We start from the raw sequence: 19582 nt of genomic DNA, 5'->3' as shown, positions 1-19582 counted from the left end.
GGAGTTCCAGGATTTTGACCCAGCAACGATGAAGGAACGGCGATATATTTCCAAGTTGGGATGGTGGGTGACTTGGAGGGGAACGTGCAGGTGGTGTCGTTCCCATGTGCCTGCTGCCCTTGTCCTTCTAGGTGGTAGAGGTCGCGGGTTTGGGAGGTGCTGTCGAAGAAGCCTTGGCGAGTTGCTGCAGTACATCCTGTGGATGGTACACACTGCAGCCACGGTGCTCCAGTGGTGAAGGGGGTGAAGGTTTAGGGTGGTGGATGGGGTGCCAATCAAGTGGGCTGCTTTGTCCTGGATGGTGTCGAGCTTCTTGAGTGTTGTATTCCATCACACTCCTGACTTGTGCCTTGTAGATGGTGGAAAGGCTTTGGGGAGTCAGGAGATGAGTCACTCGCCGCAGAATACCCAGCCACTGACCTGCTCTTGCAGCCACAGTATTTATATGGCTGGTCCAGTTAAGTTTCTGGTCAATGGTGACCCCCAGGATGTTGATGGTGGGGGATTCGGTGATGGTAATGCCGTTGAATGTCAAGGGGAGGTGGATAGACTCTCTCTTTTTGGAGATGGTCATTGCATGGCACTTGTCTGGCACGAATGTTACTTGCCACTTATCAGCCCAAGCCTGGATGTTGTCCAGGTCTTGCTGCATGCGGGCACGGACTGCTTCATTATCCGAGGGGTTGCAAATGGAACTGAACACTGTGCAATCGTCAGCGAACATCCCCATTCCTGACCTTATGATGGAGGGAAGGTCATTGATGAAGCTGCATGACCAGTATCCGATCCATGCCCTGGGAAACCTTTCCCCACCTACTGGAGTACAAATGCCAGATTTAAGCTCAAGGTTAACCGTATATTAGGCGTAACAGGACTGTAGTCAGAGACGACTGTTTCAAGGGAAGATCTCTGATAAATTTTACATGGGTGATTGCCAGGGGCACAGAAAGACTTTCAAGCACTGTACTGGATGCAGCTGGGCAAGTCCCACGTTTCCCAGAACCCAACCAATGCTCCAAAAACCCTGGTGTCAGGAGTCCCAACACTCCAGCACTGTAAACCACCCCAGCAGTATTATTTCCAGCCGCCGTTTAAAAGCGAGTATTTTACAAACGTTAATCTAGTTGCTGTTTGACAACACAATACATACCTGTTACAGAACAGCTCATCCTCTGGCTCGGACACACTGACATAGCCTTCCGACCCATCTCCAGGAGGCTCTGAATCGAGATAGGACACAATGCAAGATCAACAGTGAAACCAAAAATCAACAACAGAGGTAGACAGAGAAACAGAGTTTCACTGTGAGGGGAATGTTGCCAAATTGGATTTCTACATCAACCTGGCTGTACCTGGTTTTGCATCAGTTACGCCCTCAATGAAGACAAGATTCTCTGGGCGTTCAAGTGCCGGTGAGGAAAATCGCAGCTGGAGAAGAAATTCACGGCCATATCTCAATATTCCTAAAGAAGAAACAAAATTAGGTTCCAGGCGCTTGCAAAGGCATCACTGGAATAGTGAAACAGGACAGGGAGCTGTAAAGTGCTGCAACACAGTGACATGAAACAGACCCGCACTGATTCCCAAATTTGGCCGTGACACCCTAAGCAGGTGTTGAGCAGAGCTCAATGGCTTCCCCATAATAAGATGGATATGAAGAAGGGAGTTCCCCAAACTGCTCTTGTGCTGTTTCTAGCAGCTTGTTATAGAGAAAGGGAGAAGATCATGGAGCAGATCATGGAGCTAGGGCGATCAAAACAATGTAATGAAAACACCCAAACAAAACTATACACCAAAACAGGATTGGTGAAAGGTATTCGCAACCGTTAATACTCCAACAATGTCACACAGCAATGCAAATTCACAGTAGTCTTCCTCCCAACCTTGTCTGATGATTATTAAACTGCAGCAATAATTGGGAAGAGGTCAGGAAGATGTGGCTTTGCAAAGTGAAGGCGTTGCAAAAAGGCAGAAATATAGAATAAAAGTTTACTAGATGTTCAATGCAGAAGTATACAGCTATACAAAACCCTGGTTAGACCACACCTGGAGTACTGTGAGCAGTTCTGGGCACCGCACCTTCGGAAGGGCATATTGGCCTTGGAGGGAGTGCAGCGTAGGTTTACTAGAATGATACCCGGACTTCAAGGGTTAAGTTATGAGGAGACATTACACAAATTGAGGTTGTATTCTCTAGAGTTTAGAAGGTTAAGGGGTGATCTGATCGAAGTTTATAAGATATTAAGGGGAACAGATAGGGTGGATAGAGAGAAACTATTTCCGCTGGTTGGGGATTTTAGGAGTAGGGGGCACTGTCTAAAAATTAGAGCCAGACCTTTCAGGAGCGAGATTAGAAAACATTTCTACACACAAAGGGTTGGAGAAGTTTGGAACTCTCTTCCGCAAACGGCAATTGATACTAGCTCAATTGCTAAATTTAAATCTGAGATGGATAGCTTTTTAGCAACCAAAGGTATTAAGGGATATGGGCCAAAGGCAGGTATATGGAGTTAGATCACAGATCAGCCATGATCTTATCAAATGGCGGAGCAGGCACGAGGGGCTGAATGGCCTACTCCTGTTCCTATGTTCCTATGTAAGTAGGGAACATTCTGAACCATAAAAGTACACATTACACAGCAACAGAAAAAAATCCTTATTTTAAGAAGCACTCTGTCTGTTTCATTTTTACGTGCCCATTGCGGTTGCGGTTGATGTTGTGTATATGAACTTTCAAAAGGCGTTTGATAAAGTGCCCCATAATAGGTTTGTCAGCAAAATTGAAGCCCGTGGAATAAAAGGGGCAGTGGCAGCATGGATACAAAAGTAGCTAAGTGACAGGAAAGAGAGGGTAGTGGTGAACAATTATTTTTCGGACTGGAGGGAGGTATACAGTGGTGTTCCCCAGGGGTCGGTACTAGGACCACTGCTTTTTTTGATATATATTAATGACTTCAGATCACCCATGATCTTATCAAATGGCGGAGCAGGCACGAGGGGCTGAATGGCCTACTCCTGTTCCTATGTTCCTATGACTTGGACTTGGGTGTACAGGGCACAATTTCAAAATCTGCAGATAACACAAAACTTGGAAGTGTAGTAAACAGTGAGGAAGATAGTGGTAGACTTCAAGGGGACATAAACAGGCTGGTTGATTGGGCGGACTCGTGGCAGACGAAATTTAAGGCAGAGACGTGCAAAGTGATATATATTGGCAGGAAGAATAAGGAAATGCAATATAAACTAAATGGTACAATTCTAAAGGGGGTGCAGGAACAGAGAGACCTGGTGGTGTATATCCACAAATCTTTGAAGGTGGCAGGACAGGTTGAGAAAGCGGTTAAAAAAGCATACAGGATCCTGGGCTTTATAAATAGAGGCATAGAGTACAAAAGCAAGGAAGTTACATTGAACTTTTATAAAACACTGGTTCAGCCACAACTGGAGTATTGTGTCCAATTCTGGGCTTTAGGAAGGATGTGAAGGCCTTAGAGGGGGTGCAGAAAAGAGTTACCAGAATGGTTACAGGGATGAGAAACTTCAGTTACATGGACAGACTGGAGAAGCTGGGGTTGTTCTCTTTAGAGCAGAGAAGGTTGAGAGGAGATTTGATAGAAGTGTTTAAAATCATGACGGGTTTAGATAAAGTAAATAAAGAGAAACTGTTCCCATTGGCAGAAGGGGCGAGAACCAGAGGACACAGTTTTAAGGTGATTGGCAAAATTGGAACCAAAGATGAAATGAGGAAAAACTTTTTTACCCAGTGAGTTGTTATGATCTGGAATGCGCTGCCTGAAAGTGCAGTGGAAGCAGATTCAATCGTGGCTTTCAAAAAGGAATTGGATAAATATTTGAAGAAAAAAAATTTGCAGGGCTACGGGGAAAGAGCAGGGGAATGGGACTAACTGGATCGCTCTTAAAAAGATCCGGCACAGGCTTGATGGGCCGAATGGCGCCTTCTGTGTTGTAACAATTCTATGACTCTTATGTGAGTGAGCTCAACATTAGGAAGCAGAGCCTTGCCTGATGTTGTGAAATTCGGTGTGAGACCTAAATTGAATAATTATACCATTTAAGTGAGGTTCATGGACTCCAGTAGCATTGCCTTCTTCTAATCCTCGAATTTGTGCATCGTAAAACGTGACTTGCTGCAACTTGCACCTGATTTTAACCCCCCCCCACAACATCCACCAGTATTGTAAAGCCTCTCAAACTCTGTCTGCTGGAGTACAGAAAAACACAAAGTGGCATAGGCACAGGAGTTGGCCATTCAATTAGATCATGGCTGATCCGTACCTCAGCATCCTTTAGCCGCCTTTAATCCATATCCCTTGAGACCCTTACCCAACAAAAATCTAATGATCTCAGTCTTGAAAGTTTCAATTGTCCCCCAGCATCCACAGCCTTTTGGGGGAATGAGTGTTCCAGATTTCCACTACCCTTTGTGTGAAAAAGTGCTTCCAGATTTCACTCCTGAACGGCCTAACTCTAATTTTAATCCCTTTATTCTGAATTCCCCCACCATAGGAAATAGTTTCTCTGAATCTACCCAATCGAATCCCTTTATCATTTTAAAGATCTTGATTAGATCACCCCTTCTAAACTCAAGGAAATGCAAACCAAGTTTATACAACCTGTCCTCATAAATTTACCCTTTAAGCCCCGGTATCGTTCTGGTGAATCTGCGCTGCACCCCCTCCAAGGCCAATATATCCTTCCTGAGGTGCAGTGCCCAAAACTGAACCCAGTACTCCAGATGGTGACATAACAAGAGAGATTATGAGAGTGTGGTCACAAACAGCAGAAAACATTAAAAAAAAGAGCAACAGAGTTTGAAGGAGAAAAGACTAGAGGATAAGAGTGTATACGAGAAACAGAGCAAGAGAAAGAGGATGCGGTACAAGTTCAGAGCAAAAGAAAGTAAGCAGACAGCACAGTGGAGAAAGGAAATCTGCAGCTAACCTGTTCTCTTCTTCTCACACATGTCCACATACTGACAGTTGTCCGTTATCCTGAGTCTGCTCGGCCACAAAGGGCCATAGAGTTTCCTCGGACACATCTGGTGAGAGCAGTCCTCCTGACTTGACACCTGCCAGAATATCAAATAGAACAGTGCAAAACGGGTTACTGGCATTCCCTAGGAGGCAGACTGCAGGCCATTTAAAAAAGGTAATAATCTAATCTAATTTGGGAAACAGTTGAAATGTGATGTTACCAGCTATTATTTACCTTCCATGTTGGCATTCCGTAATAGTAGAGCTCCCCATTCCGGATGAGTTTATATAGAGGGGACTCCGGGACAGAGTTCAGATCTCCGCAGAGAATGATTGGACAGCGGATACCATCGGCACGTGCTGCCTGTACTACCTGCTCAATTTCGGCAAATAACACAGCCAGCTGGGTGAGTTTAATATCCCCACGCCTCGGGTTGAATATTAGGTGAGTGTTTGCCACACAGATGTCAGGCAACTTTGAGCTTTCTTGGGCACCATCTGGGGTCAGGGGTCGAAGCAGAACCAGAAGTCCCACGTTGTCCCTGTTCAACGTTTCCACAATGGGTCGAAAATACTCCACAGGGTGCTCGGAAACCAGGGTGAACAGCCCCCGCTTGTAGCACACAGCGCACCCATCTGTCTTGATACCGGTGCGCCGCTTATAAACGCACTCGTAACCTGCAGAGAAAGCAGCTAGATTAGCATTCAGGTAACCCATTCACTGTCTTCTCCCATTTACAGGTAGCCACAGGTAACAGCTGCCCACAGCATAGGTGGAATTAGCCCTTTCCAATCATAGAATCATAGAATGGTTACAGCACAGAAGGAGGCCATTCGGCCCATCAAGCCCATGCTGGCTCTTTGTAAGAACAACCCAGTTAGTTAGTCCCATTCCCCTGCTCTTTCCCCATAGCTCTGCAAATTTTTTCCCTTCAAGTATTTATCCAATTCTTTTTTGAAAGCCACAGTTGAATCTGCTTCCACCACCCTTTCAGACAGGGCATTCCAGATCATAACTGCTGCCTGCGTTAAAAAGTTTCTCTTCATGTCACCTTTGCTTCTTTTGTCAATCATCTTAAATGTGTGTCCTCTGGTTCTCGTCCCTTCTGCCAACGGGAACAGTTTCTCTTTATTTACTTTTTCCATGGGACATGAGTAGCACAACAACTTTAAGTTTGCATTTTTTTTTCAACAGATGAACTTGATGTTTTGTGCAATATAAAAGAGACAGCCAATTTTTAAGAGAGTTCCAAAATAATTTTCCTTAAAATAAATGTCGTATGATGTTTGGGACTACACAGCCAGCAATCATGAAGTGAGCTCCTATTTCCTGTTTATAATTATCCATCAGACCTCCCCTCCTTCCCCTTGATGGCTCAGTGTTTAATTCCAGCACTGAGTTAGTGTGTGACGGAGCCGCGTAGGCCAGAAGGTCACAAGTTATGAGAAAAACATACTTACTTTTATATTGCTTCTTATCAGATTGTGAAGTTTCAAAGTGCTTCACGCAGTGAACTGCTTTAATCTGGTGTCAATGTTATAATGGAGGCAAGCACAGAAGCCATTGTGCACCAGCAACATTCCATAAACAGCAATGAGATAAATGACCAAATAATCTGAATTTGCTGAAGTCAGTTGAGGAAGGAATGCTGATCTGGACGTCAAGAGAAAGTCCTGCTCTTCTTCAAATAGTGCCATGGGATTTTTAACATCCACTTGAATCCACTATGATCTCAGTAGTTTGGAGAGTTACAAATGACTGGGTGCCCTGGGCAGGGGAGGTGTTTCCGCTCCTGGTCGCTAGCCAGTGATCCTTGCCAGAAAGTGCGTGTGTGTGGTTGTTGGGTGAGGACCGGCTCTGGTATGTTGCCGCCCCGCCACTGCCACAAACCCCTCACTCCCACAACCTCCCCCCACCCCCACCTCACTGCCAAACAGCCTCCCAACACTCACTGTCCAGGTTCACACATGAAAAATGAATGGTCACATGGGCAAATTGCCAGCATCCTTGGACCCATATCCCTCCATGGCCTCCCCCCACCCCCCCCACCCCCCCCCCCCCACTGAGAATTCTGCGTTCCTCCGATTCTGGCCTCTTGTGCAAGCCTGATTTCCTTCGCCCCACCATCAGCTGCCTTGGCCCGAAGTTCTGGAATTCCCTCCACAAACTTCTCCGCCTCTCTACCTCTGTCTCCCCTTTTAAGATTTTCCTTAAAACCTACCTCTTTGACCAAGCTTTTGGTCACCTGTCCTAATATCTCCTGACGTGGCTCGGTGTCAAATTTTGTTTGATAATCTCTACTGTGAAGCACCTTGGGACACTTGGCGCTATATAAATGCAAGTTGTTGTTGTTGCATCACTCACCCTGTAGTTGGAGAGCAGGTCGCAGCTGCTGATGGTAGTGGTTCTCCTGAGCTTCCTGCAGGCACAGAATCTGAAAGGGGATCACAAGATGTCAGGCTGCCACATGCTCTTAGTGCTTGGTTTCCAATTTAAAAATATGTATTTATATTTAGTTGGACGCAGGTGCTGTACTGAAGCAAGGAGACACTTGAGATACAAGACCCATTCATGTCCAAGGGAGAGATATTCACAGTCAGGAATGTAACCCAGTGCTGGCATCAAGTACTCCCAGGTAAGGAGTACAAGTCAACTGCAGGTTTGATCTCAGAAGATCATCCTGTACTGTAGCAGAGTAACGCTGCCATTTCCCACACCAGCCAGCCTGTCTGAGTTAGATAGCCAATTCAGTGCCATTTGTGGGCCGGTTCTGACCTGCGGATGCATGTGCACTGGAGATTGGGATGAAACTGTCCGTCAATCATTTTGCTCAGGACCCTTTCAGCCCATAGAGGCATTTTCATCCTTTCATGCAAGGCAGACATAAAGCTTTCTGATGTAGCACTGATGTCATATACCTGAAGGTCAGGTGAGGAATTCAAATACACTGCTTCGTAGGGTGGTAGAATGCTGGGTGCATGCCCACGATTTCTCCCAGCAGACATTCCCAACTTCAGCTGTGTAGTTGTGGGGCGGAACTGAACGTGAGCCTTGACAGTGAGCAACAGCAGGTAGGCTATTCGACTATGGAGGACGTCACAGCCAAAGCCGATTCTGTCCTCACCCAAAGTCCATACGAGCATTCCCCTGCAGGAGTCACTGGACACCAAGCGGGGGCAGGGACCCTTAATGACCATCCAAGCTGGTAACTGAATATTGGTTCATTTGCATCATACTCACATCAGGGTCCCAAGACTCAATCTCCTGCAGAATATTCTGGAATCGGAATTCCCATTTCAGGAACTCCGGCTGGCAGTGAGAGTACAGATCAGTATTTGTCTCCAGAAGGTCCTGCGATAGAATATTGTATGACATGATGGTGAACTCAAATGGCCTGTCGTCATCGGCACCATCCACCTGTGGTCCAGGTAAGTCCTCCCACACTCTGGCCAGCAGCCCTAAGAGAAAACCAAACCAGTATATTAGTGACCCTCAGAGTATCAACATGCAGCAGCATGTGCATCCATAAAGGAATAAGGGCTGCTTCAAGGGTATGCTGCAGTTTGTGGGCAGCTGTCTTGCTGCAATTGAATGCACCGAGGATTGAAGATGGCAGTTTCATCAGGCACCCACACACACCTGTGGGTGGGATGTAGGCTCACAGCCCACGATTCCCCACACGTTTGCCTCACAATCTGAACGAACGTATGAATCAGAGGGTCACTTCCCCCACATCACCCCTGGTAGGTAATTCCTACCAGCCAAATATATACCAACAAGGTAGGGCCCTGGAAGCAGTAGGTCACCTGATAGCCCTCTTGGCCAGAAATGGTACATGGCAAGAGAAGGAGAGCTAAGAAAGGACAATGGTAGAAAGGTAGCTTACAAACAGGAAGTTATACTTCAAACATATATGCAATTTCTTTTTCTATTTCAAATAAGCTTAGAAATGATTGTTGCAGATATTGTGGATGAACACCTAACGAGTTTGTATGGCATTGTTTGCCCTCTTTAAGAGGTATTAAATCATTTATTTTAAATGGGTTAAAGCCTCTAATAAAGGCAGAGGGATGTCGTATGAATATGTTAAGCATTCGGCTGCTAATCTTGCCAAGTCATTTCTAGGATACTGTTTTTAACATTCTTTGTGCACAGCAACCCAGGATAACCAAGCAATCTTAAATGAAAGTAGATAGTCTTAAAACGTGTTTAACAGCCAGATCCCATCATTAAAATCACTAAAACATTAGCAATTTCCATGTTGCACTAGGTTTATTTACCCTATTCATAGGGCAAAACAAAACGTACTGATCCAATATATACTGATGAGGTGCCATAATCTTAACTCATCATCTCAGATTCCTGCCACCACCAGTGACAAGACGTGTAACAACAGTGCTTCATTCAAGTGTTATACGGCTCAAAATGCACTTTTCGGACTCAACTCAAGGTTAAAAATCCATAACTGTATTGCTGGGAGTCCGATCACAATTCAAGCAGACAAACTATGTAAATCTCACATCCACCCCCACACTTTATTGAATTACAAAGCTTCATCTTCAGACACAGTCCGATCTGTGATCACTGGAGCAACAATGTATTTTTGCCTCTTATCAGATTATTGATTTGAATTCCTTTTACTAGTAACAGTACACACCTGATGGCCTACATCCGAGGGTACTAAAAGTGGTGGCTGCAGAGATAGTGGATGCATTGGCTGTGGTCTTCCCTAGATTCTAGAGCGGTCCCTGTGGATTGGAAGATAGGAAACGTAACCCCGCTATTCAAGAAAGGAGGGAGAAAGAAAACACGGAACTACAGGCCAGTTAGCCTGACATCAGTCGTCAGAAAAATGCTGGAATCCATTATTAAGGAAGTAGTAACAGGGCACTTAGATAATCATAATATGATTAGGCAAAGTCAGTATGTTTTTATGAAGGGGAAATCGTGTTTGACAAATTTATTAGAGTTTTTTGAGGATGTAACCAGCAGGGTGGATAAGAGGGAACACCACTGGATGCAGTATATTTGGATTTTCAAAAGGCATTCGATAAGGTGTCACATAAAAGGTTGTTAAACAAGATAGGGGCTCATGGGATTGGGGGTAATATATTAGCATGGATAGAGGATTGGTTAATGGACCGAAAACAGAGAGTAGGAATAAACAGGTCATTTTCAGGTTGGCAGGCTGTAACTAGTGGGGTGCCGCAAGGATCAGTGCTTGGGCCTCAGCTATTTACAATCAATATTAATGACTTAGATGAAGGGACCGAGTGTAATGTATCCAAGTTTGCTGACGATACAAATTTAGGTGAGAAAGTAAGTAGTGAGGAGGACTCAAAGAATCTGCAAAGGGATATAGACAGGTTAAGTGAGTGGGCAAGAAGGTGGCAGATGGAGTATAATGTGAGGTTATTGATTTTGGTAGGAAGAATAGAGAAACAGAATATTTTTTAAATGGTGAGAAACTACTAAATGTTGGTGTTCAGAGAGATTTGGGTCTCACTTTCATTCAGAGGGTTGTGAATCTTTAGAATTCTCTACCTCCAGAGGGCTGCGGACGCTCAGTCGTTGAGTACATTCAAGACTGAGAGCGATAGATTTTTAGACTCTAGGGGAATCAAGGGATACGGGGATCGGGTGAGAAAGTGGAGTTGAGGTCGAAGATCAACCATGATCTGACTGAATAGCGGAGCAGGCTTGAGGGGCCGAATGGCCTACTCCTGCTCCTATTTCTTATGTTCTTATGTTCACACCAGATTGTTTATGCTTCCTGTGAGCTATCTCTGCAAGGTACAGAAGTACAGATTGTTGTTCTGGCAGTTGGTTTGAGTATTGGTTCCTGCCAACTCAAGGTCAAACAAGAGATTAGTATCAATTAAATGTAGAAGTCATCAGCATCAATCTATTGCCAATCAGATTATTGCAGCAGCAATTCAATTTAAGTGCCAGTACCCTGCTGATCTTTTTATTGCATTGTTTTGAACAGTTATGAGAGAGATTGCAGTGCGTCAAGGTCTTTTATTGTGACACACCTTCTAGGTTCTTGAAACAAATTGGTCTCAGCTATCTGGCATCAGATCAAAGAACCAAACTAGCCAGGGATATTGATGCTTTAACAGCTGTGCCTGGCATGAAGACATGAGTTAAGCCTGAGAAGGGACATGATATTCTGTAGTCCCTTTTGATGGACAACTCCATGGTCAGGGGTTTCAATTACAAGTTTCTATTAGACTACCTGCACTTAGATCAGAGCCTACTTGTCAATCTGCAGCCAGTAAAGAGTTTGAGCTAGATTAACGTTGTGGTTGCTTTGCACCATGTAATAACTGAGCAACCGTTTTACATAAGAACATAAGAAATAGGAGCAGCAGTAGGCCATACGGCCCCTCGAGCCTGCTCCATCATTCAATCAGATCATGGCTGATCTTCGACCACAACTCCACGTTCCCGCCCGATCCCCATATCCCTTGATTCCCCTAGAGTCGAAAAAAATCTATCCATCTCAGCCTTGACTATATTCAACAACTCAGCATCCACAGCCGCTCGGGGGTCGCGTAACTATTTAGCATGGAGGAGTCTCGTTCATTATCGGAATTAACCAGACAAATCGCTCCACCAATAAGAATGGCCATGCACCACCACCCACACAATCGAGAAACATAGAAAATAGGAGGAGTAGGCCATTCGGCCCTTCGAGCCTGCTCCGCCATTTAATATGATCATGGCTGATCCTCTATCTCAATACTATATTCCCGCTCTCTCCACATTCCCCTGATGCCTTTTGTGTCTAGAAATCTATCTAGCTCCTTCTTAAATATATTCAGTGACTTGGCCTCTTGTGGTAGAGAATTCCACAGGTTCACCACCCTCTGAGTGAAGAAATTTCTCCTCATCTCAGTACTAAATGTCCTACCCCGTATCCTGAGACTGTGACCCTTTGTTCTGGACCCCCCCAAGCCAGGGGAAATATCCTCCCTGCATCCAGTCTGTCTAGCCCTGTCAGAATTTTATATGTTTCAATGAGATCCCCCCTCATTCTTCTAAACTCGAGTGAATACAGGCCGAGTCGACCCAATCTCTCCTCATATGAACAGTCCTACCATCCCAGGAATCAGTCTGGTGACCCTTCGCTGCACTCCCTCTATGGCAAGTATATTCTTTCTTAGGTAAGGAGACCAAAACTGCACACAATACTCCAGGTTTGGTCTCACCAAGGCCCTGTATAACTGCAGTACGACATCCTTGCTCATATACTCAAATTCTCCTGCAAAGAAGGCCAACATACCATTTGCCTTCCTAACTGCTTGCTGCACCTGCATGTTTACTTTCAGTGACTGGTGTACAAGGACACCCAGGTCCCTTTGTACATCAATATTTCCCAATCGATCACCATTTAAATAATACTCTGCCTTTCTGTTTTTCCTTCCGAAGTGCATAACTTTACATTAATCCACATTATACTGCATCTGCCATGTATTTGCCCACTCACTCAAACTTGTCTAAATCGCCGTGAAGCCTCTTTGCATCCTCCTCACATCTCACAATCCCACCTAGTTTTCAAGAATCTTTTTATGTTGAAAGGTAGCTCGGGGAAATGGTGCGTATTGTTTTTGTTATGCGTATTGTGAAGCATGGCAAAGTTTGGATATACTCTGTCTTGCACGGAGTACTATTCATTTATGTATTCTACGTTAATAGCCCGAGCTATGGTTTATAGCCTGCGTCTCGATCTGATAGAATCCGTACTCACTCTTCCTCCTGAAGATGAGGAAAATGGCAGCACGTGTTACATTCCAATTAGCCCACGTTCTCTGTTCGATCCCTGGGTCTTGCTATTATTTACCTAGATATTGGGCAGGCAAAGGAACACACTAAATCGTAGGCGACACAAGGTCTGCTTACAGGAGTGGCTGATGATGATGGACCCAAGTAGAGTATCTAGCATAAAAGTTAAAAGTGTAACACTGGTGATGGTGCTGGGATCCAAACCCACACCATCAAAATGAATGGAGCACCAAAAACCATCAGGCAGCAGCACTGGGCCACCACTGTCTCATTTATTTGGCTACTTTAATTGGGGATGAAATAAAGGCTGACACTGGCCAGGTTCATTATTCAACTGTTCATCTTGCTCACCTCCATACGGGTCTGGGTCCATCACAAGACCTCCCTCATTTTGGAAATGCCACAGGGCACTGGCTGCTGCCTCATTCACACCCATCGCAGTGGGAAACTGCCATCCTGTGCTGCCCCCGGGCTCGTTTATGCTGTGCGCCTGCATCGACTGCCATCCCATAATGTCTCCGTCCAGGCAATCACGCTGCCCCGGTTGAAACTGCCAGCCTGTCATGGGCTCAATCCCACTCATAATCTGTGCAGGTGCTGATGTCCAACTTACAGTGCCCTCCTTCACGTCCTGGGTAGACAAGGGCTGCCAGCCTGTGACAGTCTCTGGTGTGGAGGTCAACTGCCATTCCACAATACTCTGGTCCTGACTGATACCCTGTACAGTCGCAGGCTCCCACGGTCCCGACTGTGGGTTCACTGTTGGCATGCTCCTCGCTTGCTGCCACGTCATGATGGCCTCTTCCACCTCCCAGGTCTCCGAGGGCTGATGCTGGGGGGTTTTCTCAGTGTCAACACTCACACCATTCTCCTCTACTGACTCCCTTTTCGTAATTCCACTTGGCCCTCCTCGTAGCCATTCCTGGAGCAGAGCAGTCTGGTCTTTGCTAAGCGCTGGTCGTGGAGCGGAATCTCCATCAGATGTCCCATCACAGTCCAATAACGATGTCGTTGAACATTCTCCAGCAGAGTCATCCCTAATGTAAGGACCTGACATTACAAAAAGACAACAGAAATCATTCACATAAAATATTACACAGAACTTACAACACAGAAACAGGCCCATGCCGGTATTTATGCTCCACACGAGCCTCCTCCCTCCCTACTTCATCTCACCCTACACACATATATATATATATATATATACTTCTACTCCTTTCTCCCTATCAAATGTTGGTGTTCAGAGGGATTTGGGTGTCCTTGTACACGAAGCACAGAACGTTCGTACAGCAAGCAATTAGGAAGGCAAATGGTATGTTAGCCTTTATTGCAAGGGGGTTGAAATACAACAGTAAGGAAGTCTTGCTGCAATTGAACAGGGTTTTGGTGAGACCTCACCTGGATTACTGTGTACAGTTTTGGTCTCCTTATCTAAGGAAGGATATACTTGCCTTAGAGGCGGTGCAACGAAGGTTCACTAGATTGATTCCTGGGATGAAAGGGTTATCCTATGAGGAGAGATTGAGTAGACTGGGCCTATACTCTGTGCAGTTTAGAAGAATGAGAGGCGACCTTGTTGAAACATATAAGATTCTAAGAGGGCTTAACAGGGTAGATCCTGAAAGGTTGTTTCCCTGGCTGGAGAATCTAGAACTAGAGGGCATAGTCTCAGGATAAGGGGTCAGACATTTGGGACTGAGACGAGGGGGGATTTCTTCACTCAGAGGGTTGTGAATCTTTGGAATTCTCTACCGCAGAGGACTGTGGATGCTCAGTCGTTGAGTATATTCAAGGCTAAAATCAATAGATTTTTGGACTCTAGGGGAATCACGGGATAGGGGGATCAGGCAGGAAAGTGGAGTTGAGGTCGAAGAACAGCCATGATCTTACTCAATGGTGGAGCAGGCTCGAGGGGCCATATGGCCTACTCCTGCTCCTATTTCTTATGTTCTCCCATGTACTTATCTAGCTTCCCCTTAAGTGCATCTATGCTATTCGCCTCATCTACTCCTTGTGGTAGCACGTTCCACATTCTCACCACTCTCTGGGTGAAGAAGTTTCTTCTGAATTTGCTTCATATATATGAGCACTTGAAACAAAAAAATAGTGTACACAGAATCCCAACTTCCAGGAAAAATTCAGCTATTTAAAAAAACATTCTTCCACCTCAACAATCATCTAGCTCTTATATCTAATTCCACACAAAAAAATCAATCTTCTGCGTTATTTTGTTTCTGCATATCCAGCGTTTCGCTGCATCCTCAAGATTCATTGCACCGCCTCCTTACTCCAACTCATTTTTTCCCAGCCCATCAATGCCATGAATCTCCTTAGCTCTCTGCGTCTTCCTTTCCTCCTACAATCTGCACCCTTTTAAAACACAAGCTAAGTATCAACTAATCCACCACTTCCTAGTTTTTCTCACATTCTTCAAATAGTGGCAGGGAATTTTTGACATCCACCTGAACAGGCAAATGGGGCCTCAGTTTAACATCTCATCTGCAAGACGGCATTTTCAAGCCTAGAAAATGTGTCAGCCTAGATTATGTGCTCGGAATCTCCGGGTAACGTTCCTCGTGCACAATGCCCCGCTCGCCCCTTATTCCAGAGAGGCCTGCGATGTCATTAGCCTGTACCCCCACTCCGCACCCTGTGTTTCTGTAGTGGGTCTTGAAACCATAGGTTCTGAGTCAGAGGCAAGAATGTAAAAAATGTGCTAAGTTGATATATACTGAAAACATTATTTTTAGTCCTGGGCAGAAACTTCATTCTCTTACTACTGATTCCATCCCTCTCCCTTCAACTCAGACTGAATCAGGCCACGTGAAACCTATCTGATCGAGAGCTGAGTTTCAAACCCCACATCCTACCCATCACCCAGACTGCTGACTTCCTGCAACATCACCCCCCTCCCCCACACCTGCATTACTCCCACTAAGCCCCTTAGCCACACTTCAGACATCTGGATTGAGTTCTCCAATGTTTCCCATGGCAGCCTCCCATCTTCCTCTCTCCATAAACTCCAACATGCTCAAATCCCAACTCCCCATAGCTAGTCCAAGTCCTGCTCATCCATCACCCTCAGTCTCACTAATCTACATTGGCTCCCTGTTTCCCGGCACAGCGAATTGAAAGAACTCAGTCTCAACTTCAAATCCCTCCCTGATTTTTCCCCACCCTACCTCTGAAACCCTCCAGCCTTAGGTCCCTCTTCGCTCTACCATTGGTGACAGAACCGTCAACCACCTTGGCCCCAGTGACTGGAATTCCCTCCCTAAACCCCACTATCTTTAAAAACCTTCTTAAAACCCATCTTTCCGACCATGACCTCTCCTAACTCTTGCACCACAGTTTGGCATCCATTCCTCTTTTCCCCTTCTGTAAAGCCTCAGGTAATTAATTTCTCTAAGTTAAATGCACTAGATAAATGCAAGTTGTTGTTCTGATCTTTTCTAGCTTAATCATATCCTGTCTATAGATTTTCTCCTTTCACCTAGATTTCTCCATTTTTTTCAACAAAATTAATGAAGCATCATTCCCAGTCCAGAAAGTTTTTTAAAAATGTGTTAACAGAATGTGGGTGATGCTGGCACAGCCACATCTGCAGTCCGTCCCTGGTTGCCCTGACTGGGTGGTGGTGGGCCTTCTTCTTGAACCGATGCAGTCCTTGTGGTCATGGTGTTCCCATGACAGCATTAAGTAATGTAGCAGGTTAGCGATCAACACTTCAGGTCTCTACCAATGCCATCCTCAAACTGGCTGCAAGAGTGTGCACAAAGAAAAAAAGGAAAGACTTGCATTTATATAGCGCCTTTTACAACCTCAGGATGTCCCAAAGCGCCTCACAGCCAACGAAGTGTAGTCACTGTTGTAATGTAGGAAATGCGGCAGCCAATTTGTGCACAGCAAGGTCCCATGAACAGCAATGAAATAAATGACCAGTTCGTTTGGTTTTAGGTGTTGAATGAGGGAACTATTGGCCAGGACAGCAGGGAGAACTCCCCTGCTCTTCTTCCGATAGTGCCATTGATCTGACACGAGCCTGAGAGGGGCAGACGGGGGCCTCGGTTTAACATCTCATCCAAACGATGGCACCTTCGACAGTGCAGCACTGCCTCAGTACTCAACTTGGAATGTCAGCCTTGATTATGTGTTCAAGTCTCTGGAGTGGGGCTTGAACAAACAACCTTCTGACTCAGAGGCGAGAGTGCTACCACCGAGCCAAAGCTGACTTCTTGACAGTAACTCTCCTGCTGATTTCCCTCCCTTTTGTGCCTGGCCCCCCTCTTCCTCAACAATTGATCAAGACCAAAGAGCTCTCTGCACATGGGAGGTGCTGGCTCAGCCTGCACCCCACGACAGTGCGGCACTGGTACATTTACCCACCGCTGGCCCCAACTCACAACATGGGCAAAGAGGTGAAACGTTTCAGGGTGGCATTTGTCCATTTACTGAAAGAAGTCATTAAACACCCTGGGACACAGGAAGGGGCTTTAAAGGCACTTGGTGCGTCCTCAAAATACCAAACACACAGGCAACAAAAAAAAACTATTGGCTTAAAATAACTTTCAATTTAAAATAAACATCGTTTCTTCTTCAACAGATAAACACACAGAAGACAAGGGCAACTGTGAGGCAATCTCCTGCCTGAGGGTGCAGGCCTCTCCACCCATCCCCTCACGTTGCTCGGGGCAACCGTGTGCCCCAGTTGCCAGGTTACGGGGTTACCCAGGGCCCAGGCTTTCCCCGTTTTGCGCGTAACGTTCCTCCGGCAGAATGCACCGCCCTCCCACATCCCAGCGAGGCGCCGTAAGCCGGTGCCCGCCCCCACGCCCGCTCCCTTTGCGATGCGAACGGCTACCTGTGATCCGGCTGAGGAGATTAGCGAGCGGGGCCAGGATATAGCAAAGCAACGAGCCCACCATCCCGGCGGAAACTGGGCATGCGCCGCACTCAACTTTATTAACAGCGGTCGCGAACACAGGGACACAACTTGTGTTGCCCTGGACCAGGATCTGTGACATTGCAGCACAGAGAGAGTGAGACTGGACTGTATCCAGATCTGTGACACTGCAGCACATAGTGAGACTGGACTGTATCCAGATCTGTGATATTGCAGCACAGAGAGAGTGAGACTGGACTGTATCCAGATCTGTGACACTGCAGCACAGAGAGAGTGAGACTGGACTGTATCCAGATCTGTGACACTGCAGCACAGAGAGAGTGAGACTGGACTGTATCCAGATCTGTGATACTGCAGCACAGAGAGAGCGAGACTGGACTGTATCCAGATCTGTGACACTGCAGCACAGAGAGAGTGAGACTGGACTGTATCCAGATCTGTGACACTGCAGCACAGAGAGAGAGAGAGACTGGAGTGTATCCAGATCTGTGACACTGCAGCACAGAGAGAGTGAGACTGGACTGTATCCAGATCTGTGATACTGCAGCACAGAGAGAGTGAGACTGGACTGTATCCAGATCTGTGATACTGCAGCACAGAGAGAGTGAGACTGGACTGTATCCAGATCTGTGACACTGCAGCACAGAGAGAGTGAGACTGGACTGTATCCAGATCTGTGACACTGCAGCACAGAGAGAGTGAGACTGAACTGTATCCAGATATGTGATACTGCAGCACAGAGAGAGTGAGACTGGACTGTATCCAGATCTGTGACACTGCAGCACAGAGAGAGTGAGACTGGACTGTATCCAGATCTGTGACACTGCAGCACAGAGAGAGTGAGACTGGACTGTATCCAGATATGTGATATTGCAGCACAGAGAGAGTGAGACTGGACTGTATCCAGATCTGTGATACTGCAGCACAGAGAGAGTGAGACTGGACTGTATCCAGATATGTGATATTGCAGCACAGAGAGAGTGAGACTGGACTGTATCCAGATCTGTGATACTGCAGCACAGAGAGAGTGAGACTGGACTGTATCCAGATATGTGATATTGCAGCACAGAGAGAGTGAGACTGGACTGTATCCAGATCTGTGATACTGCAGCACAGAGAGAGTGAGACTGGACTGTATCCAGATCTGTGTTATTGCAGCACAGAGAGAGTGAGACTGGACTGTATCCAGATCTGTGACACTGCAGCACAGAGAGAGTGAGACTGGACTGTATCCAGATCTGTGATATTGCAGCACAGAGAGAGTGAGACTGGACTGTATCCAGATCTGTGATACTGCAGCACAGAGAGAGTGAGACTGGACTGTATCCAGATCTGTGATACTGCAGCACAGAGAGAGTGAGACTGGACTGTATCCAGATCTGTGACACTGCAGCACAGAGAGAGTGAGACTGGACTGTATCCAGATCTGTGATACTGCAGCACAGAGAGAGTGAGACTGGACTGTATCCAGATCTGTGACACTGCAGCACAGAGAGTGAGACTGGACTGTATCCAGATCTGTGACACTGCAGCACAGAGAGTGAGACTGCTGTATCGGTGACATTGCAGCACAGACTGAGAACATATGAACATACGAATTAAGAGCAGGAGTAGGCCATTCGGCTTTGCCATTTGATGAGATCATGGCTGATCTGATTGTGACCTCAACCCTACTTTCCCGTCTACCTACTATAACCTTTGACTCCCTTGTTAATCAGGAATCTATCTAACTCAGCCTTAAAAATATTCAATGACCCTGCCTCCACCGCTCTCTGGGGAAGGGAGTTCCACAGACTCATGACCCTCAGAGAAAACATTTCTCCTCATCTCCGTCTTAAATGTGAAACCCCTTATTTTTAAACTGTGGCCCCTAGTTCTAGTCTCTCCCACAAGGGG

The 19582-nt window shown here is 46.1% G+C and overlaps 1 protein-coding gene across 1 annotated transcript in view; it reads right to left on the bottom strand.

Annotated features, from left to right (window-relative positions):
- The window catches only part of LOC137326723 (protein angel homolog 1-like), a 28083-nt gene extending 10359 nt beyond the window's left edge, over positions 1–17724 (bottom strand). Inside the window, exons 1-8 of the mRNA XM_067992086.1 lie at positions 17645–17724; positions 13135–13833; positions 8236–8453; positions 7360–7429; positions 5230–5672; positions 4963–5089; positions 1353–1463; positions 1151–1220 (exon numbers count right to left, since the gene is read on the bottom strand). Coding sequence (XP_067848187.1) covers positions 1151–1220; positions 1353–1463; positions 4963–5089; positions 5230–5672; positions 7360–7429; positions 8236–8453; positions 13135–13833; positions 17645–17708 — 1802 coding nt within the window. The 5' untranslated portion in view covers positions 17709–17724. The remainder of the gene's footprint in view (positions 1–1150; positions 1221–1352; positions 1464–4962; positions 5090–5229; positions 5673–7359; positions 7430–8235; positions 8454–13134; positions 13834–17644) is intronic.
- Between the last annotated feature and the right edge of the window lie 1858 nt (positions 17725–19582).

The sequence above is a fragment of the Heptranchias perlo genome, chromosome 10, assembly GCF_035084215.1.
Source record: "Heptranchias perlo isolate sHepPer1 chromosome 10, sHepPer1.hap1, whole genome shotgun sequence".
NCBI lineage: Eukaryota > Metazoa > Chordata > Chondrichthyes > Hexanchiformes > Hexanchidae > Heptranchias > Heptranchias perlo.
Note: the sequence above shows the minus strand (reverse complement) of the source record. Positions and strands in the feature narration are given on the sequence as shown.